At 41.9% G+C, this 6,158-nt stretch overlaps 1 protein-coding gene across 1 annotated transcript; it reads right to left on the reverse strand.

Annotated features, from left to right (window-relative positions):
- Positions 1 to 3,308: 3,308 nt before the first annotated feature.
- On the reverse strand, positions 3,309 to 5,537 carry HOMEZ (homeobox and leucine zipper encoding). The gene has a single exon (XM_089678151.1). The coding sequence runs from the start codon at positions 5,469 to 5,471 to the stop codon at positions 3,894 to 3,896; it is 1,578 nt and encodes a 525-aa protein (XP_089534277.1). The 5' UTR covers positions 5,472 to 5,537; the 3' UTR covers positions 3,309 to 3,893.
- Positions 5,538 to 6,158: the final 621 nt, after the last annotated feature.

The raw sequence follows: 6,158 nt of genomic DNA on the forward strand, positions 1-6,158 counted from the left end.
TTTAGTTCTGCAACTGCAGCATACACATTTTAGTTCTGGTTTTCTTGATGCTAAAATAGCTATTTCCACAAATGCATCTTACGTATTTAACCCTAATGTGCATATAGAAAATCGAATGGTTTAGAACAGTCCAATAAAGCTATCCAAAAGTATGCCTTTTGATAAAAGTAAAATAATAAAGTGCTTAACCTGCTATATACTGCATCTTTTTATAATTCTGTAAAACAATAGTTTATCGAGCCTTATTTAGGCCCTTTCACAGTAGTGGTCCGATTGTACCCTCCATTCTCCTCTATGGGTATTGGGATGTACAGTAATAGACTTCTGTCAGTTTACACCCAGCTACCTACGATCTGATAAATGAAAGGTTTAGTGGGCTGTGTCCAAGTCAACTCTGCATAAGCTGAGTAGACAGGGACCTGCCATCTGACCCATGTGAAAGGGACCTTATGTCATTTTCTGGGAGAGAAGTAATATTTGGACATCCAGGTTCTCTCCAGCCAAAATTGTGTTTTAGGTGGGTATGGTTAGAAACTGTCGAGTCTCTACAGCTGTTGCTCATTGCCAAGATTCCTCCCTTAAAGTGGTTGTAAAGGCTGAAGGTTTTTTACCTTCATACATTCTATGCATAAAGGTAAAAAACCTTCTGTGTGCCACAGTTCCCCCAGCCCCCTCAATACTTATCTGAGCCTCATAAATCCAGCAATGTGAATGACAGCCTTGGCTTTTACGAGTCTCTGCATCCTCATTAGCGGAGACAGCAAGTGGGAGCCATTGGCTCCCACTGCTGTCAATCACAGGCAGGCAGCCAATGAGGAGAGGGGGCAGGGCCAAGCCACAGCTCCATGTGTGGACACACGGAGCAGCGGGTGCCCCCATAGCAAGCTGCTTTGCTGTGGGGGCACCCGACAAACAGAAGAATCCAGGAGAGCCTGTGGGGGACCCGAGAGGAGGATTCAGGCTGCTCTGTGCAAAACCACTGCACACAGCAGGTAAGGTAGCCATGTTTGTTATTTTACAAAAAAAAAAAAAAAAAAGGATCCTTTAGAAGCACTTTAGGTTTTGTCTATATGAGAGGTGCCAGACAAAAAGGAGTAATATCTTCAACTGGGACACAGACCCAATAAAAAACGGTTTCTCACCGAATAGGGAAGGGTTTGGACCAGTCAGGTTTTACTGCTGTCTGTGTCACCACTGGGGTATTTCCCCTGAATCCATTTTCAGATGACAAGTTTCAGATTGAGCAGGAATAGCTCTTCTTAAAAGGAATACACACAGTATCTAAAAATGTAATTCTTACTCTTCTACTCTATCCAAAAATGTGAAAAAAACACAAAACATTGGGCTAGGCTTCAAACTGTATCTACAAATGTACATTCCCATAAAAAAAAAAAAAATAAAAAAAAAAGTAGTAATAGTTTAATATAGATTTTTAACTTATAACACTGCTTTCCCCTTCCTCATACCCAAGCTGCCTAACGTTTGTAAAAATACTATGTAAATACCTTTTTTTAAAAACCAAAAATCTGCTTCAGTGCGGTTGCGCGATCTGTAAGCTCCGGCTTCCCTGTGTCAGTGCAGCAGATAAAGAGGTCACCAACAATGGGGAGCTGGGTCAGAGAGTGAAGTCACAGCGCTGTGGATTCGCTCGCTGACACAGGTAAGCTGCAGCTTACAGATCTTTTGGGAAAAAAAAAAAAGTATTTACACTGAACCTTTTTATAAAACAGCATGAAGCATAGGTATGAGACATATTAATCTTTACTTGCTCTGTAAACCAGTACACAGATTTCTATCATACCCAACAGTAGAGAGAATTCATGTTTTTTGTCATGGTATGAGGACATAGTCAGGTGTTTGAAATTAACTTGGTGAATAGGGGGAAGCTAAATTAAATTTGCAAAATGAACATATTACACTCCTTTAAAAACCCAAATCTACTTCCTCTCATGTAAGCCCAAATCAATGTTCTTTTTCATCTTGTGAACCAGCAGTCCTATGGTTTAAGTTTAACTGTTTAAGTGGTGTTTTGGGTAAAATAATAAAAATGGTGAACAGGCAGAAATTTGAATGTACGAGAGACATGTTTTGCCTCTTCTTCATTAAGGGCTCGTTCACACTAGGCTGTTTTGCCAACGCTTGCCAAACGCCCCTATAGCGTTTGGCAAGCGTTGGTCCGGCGTTTGCGGAGCGTTATTAACGCTCCGCAAACGCCGCATGCGCGGTTTAGCTGCAGTTGCTAGGCGTTTGCCGAGCGTTAATAACGCCCCACAAACGCCTATAATGCAGTTTGAGTGGTGTTACCGCTCCGCAAACGCCCCGCAAACGCCGGCCGGGCGTTTGCGGAGCGGCACCATAGACAAGAATAGGAGGTTTCAAAGCCTCCTGACTCGTCCAGAGGCGTCCATTTTGCCGCGACGCAACGCAGCGCGACCGTTAGAACAGCACCATGTGCTGTAATGTGCAGAATTGGCAGAGGCGTTTGGGAAGCGGTAAAAACGCTTACCAAACGCCTCTCTGCCGCCTGCACACAAGGCTAGTGTGAACGTAGCCTTAAAGTTACTTACATACCTGTCTGCCCCTTTACTTTGAACCATGCATGTGCAACTCACTGCACAAATTCGGAAATGCCAAATCTAACTGAACTCCCATGCATGCACAGGAGTGACGTCATCCCTGCCTAGCCAATGACAAAGCCGAAAGCCCGGACCTGGCGGGGAGCAAAGGGACGCCGCATCGCCTGATCTGAGGACAGTATAGTTCCAATTTAAAAACCCTAAATATTCTTCAGATAACATTTAAGTGAAAGATAACTGACTGACGTAGATCGGCCTTGAGCTAAGGCGGTTGACCTCTGCATCACCTCATTCAAGTATTTGTATGTTACTGTATAAGCAAGTCAGAAAACAAAACAGGCATTTTGACGTCTCTTTCCAATTCAGTTTCAATTACTGTTAAAACCATCCTGACATTCCTTTAGGGTCTAGTCACACCAGGTGCAAAAGGACTGCGTTGGGCACATATATCAGCACAGTCCCACCACAAGATAAAGTAAAATGCCTTGCCTCCTATCTGGCCATACTTTGTTCCATCACAGTGCAAGGCACTCCTCTGCCTTGCGCCATGCAGTGGCTAGTAGAACTTAATGAAATGTCACTATGTGATATTTCAATAAAGTTTGTTAAAAAAAAAAAAAAAAAAATCAAATAATAATAATGAACCGCATTGGCACTGCAGTGATTACACTGCATTGTACGCCAGCCATTGCACTTTATTGTTATGAAGCGGCTGCTGTTAACAGACCCTTAACCTGCTGGCCAACTATAATCCACAAAAAAAAAAAAAAAAAAACTACTGGTAACTGGACAGGTTATAAAAAGCAATATAGCCATCTACAAATATTACTTAGCAGACATACAGCTACCTCATAGAATTACTCACCTAAACCTTCAGGTTAGCTGTGCTTTCTCAGGCACTACCCCCATGCAACCAATAAAACACTGGATGAATAGCCATTTTTGACGGGACCACTGTAGGAACACTTAAAGCAGTACTTTGTCTACAGCACTGAACATCTAAAAAAAGGGCAGAAAACAAGATCTAGCACCACTGCCCAATGAGCAACAATACCAGTGCTAGGCATTCAGAAAATAGAGAAAAACTCTTCACAGTAGTTTTGCAAACCAACATATGGAATATCATTCCACCAGCATTTTGCTGCATACACCAGCCAAAAATTTTAGTGAAAAAATAAATATAAATGTTTAATTTTATATTGTTAGCTCTAGCAACAAACATTTTATTGCATATGGATTTTTTGTATTCAGTCTATTGCTAATTAGATACCTGTACTGATTATTAATTTCCACATCACTGGTTAAAGCAGTTCAACACTAGTCCTGAATAACAACATCATCATCCTCCTCCTCCTCCTCCTCCTCATCATCATCCTCTTCATCTTCAACAACACAGATCTCAACCTCATCTGGATCCTTCGATTTATAAGAAAACCAGTCCAGTATTTGCTGATGGCTTAAGCCAGATGCTGTAACTAATTCCTTTAAATCTCGCTCCCGAAACCGATTATGTACACAAAGGTAGTTTTCCAAAACATCATATTTTTTTTGAAGGGAGGATGAAATAGGGCGTTGAGGAGTCTTATTTTTCGAACAATTTTTTACACGAAGTTTAAAATTGGATACTTTTTGCACAAGTTTTGATTTTCCAGAAAAAGTTGGTTCATCATCAGAAATTTCTTCACTTGCTACTGTGTTTCCTGAATTTTGACTAGATGAGGCTATCACATCATCATCATCATCATCATCGTCGTCGTCAGGCACCTCTACAGCTGAGGACACTGCATGGGCTGGTGACCCTACGTCACTTTGTCTTCCATTAACATTACCTAAATGCTGTGACTCATCTAACCAGGTGGGACGCTCTTGCATACTGTTACGGAACCACCGCAGCTGGCCATGTTTAAGGGCGTAACGTGTATCTCCAAACCACTGTATAATATCTGCCCTTGGTAGTCCGCTAATCTCCTCAAGCCTCATGTAGTCTTCACGGGTAGCCCACTGGCATTTCAAAAAAAAGGATTTGAGAATTTGTAACTGTTGTTTACTTTTTCGTTGGCGCCTCATACCTGGTGCATTGTCCTCTCTCCTAAGGTTTCCATTTTGATCAATATAACCCGACACTTGCACTTCTTCACCATTGTTCATATTCCAAGAGGAGGACATTTGCTCTTCCTCAGAGGGATAATACGAGTTCATTTCTCTTCCATCCACTCCTAAAATCATGCGAGTACCAGATGGCTTAACTATATTATCAGGATCCTGCCTTTTCTTTGGACGAACATTTGAGATGGGAGAATGGCGTTTAGAATCGCCTATAATGCCCCTGCTTGAGCCTTTTATTCCGTGTAAAGAGGTACTTTCATTTACTCTAAGAGGTTCTTTGTCTGGACGTTTGCAGCTTAATTTCATCCTCTTAGGTTCTGGGGCCTTATAATCTGGTGATGAGCAAGAATGAGAGGCCATGGCTTGTCTTGCTCTTGCTTTTAGAGCAGGAATTGAAAACTCATCTGATCGCAAAACAGTAGACCTTTTGGCTAGGGCAATCAGAGGCTTGAAATGCAATTGCTCTTGATTATAATTGAGTCGTGCCCGTGTCTCCTCAATTTCTTCTGGAGACCAACTGATTCCGCAACGAATTCTCTGTACCATGAACCAGTTTTTCACTTTTTCCATTTGTAAACCAAACCGTAGAGAAAGCAAAGCAATTTCCGGCATGCTTGGGTATGGAAAAAAACTAAAGGTACCAATGAGCTGAGGGTGATCATCCAACTCCTCAGTCAGCTCTGCCCGAGACCAAATCACTTGAAGATCATCAGAAACAGGAGGCAGGCACAGGAATCCAGAAATGTCTTCTGGATACAGAGCAGAAGCTTTGGTAGAAGTGGGAGGCATTATCCAAAATGTACAGTCAACGTCAGGTAGTGATTTTCATCAGTGGGCACTTTATCCAAGAAAGAACCAAAATTCTTCCTTCCAGAAGGACCAGAAAACTGTAAAGACAGACAAACCGTGTCAATACCATTTAAAATTTTCAGGCAATGTAATATTTTTAGCATGAAGAACACTAGATGCCTATACCGAACACGTTTAAAGATCACATTTATTTAATGTTAAAGCTATACCGTCTGTATCCTGATTTTTATGTGTTTATAAACAGCCTAATAGGTGGGTGTACTACTGTCACACACATGGTAAGGGAGAATGCCAAGCATGTATGTTAAGGAAACAAATGTTTGCCCATTCAGAGCAAAGTATGTCTCCTGATCAAGCATCTCCCCAACAATGTATACTCCCCAATTTATGCTTGCTCACAGCCTTCCTACTCCAGTAGGCAACTCTGGGTAAACTTCAGTGAAGGATGATGACAGGGCTTACCAAGGTGGATGACTAAATCTCCCAGTGACAGTGCTTGTGCTTGGCAATTGGCAGCTCAGTCAATACATGCTCGCCCATACTCAGAAATGGTTATCAGTTAAAGCAACAGAACAAGAGCTGCGACGAAGCATGAAGGTGGATGAGCACAGATCAGCGAGTATACCTTACTGGGAAAATAGGCCATCAGTAGACACTATCACTTTG

This window comes from Staurois parvus, unplaced genomic scaffold, assembly GCF_062004578.1.
Source record: "Staurois parvus isolate SC_StPar_1 unplaced genomic scaffold, SC_StPar_1.0 ptg000199l, whole genome shotgun sequence".
Classification (NCBI taxonomy): Eukaryota; Metazoa; Chordata; class Amphibia; order Anura; family Ranidae; genus Staurois; species Staurois parvus.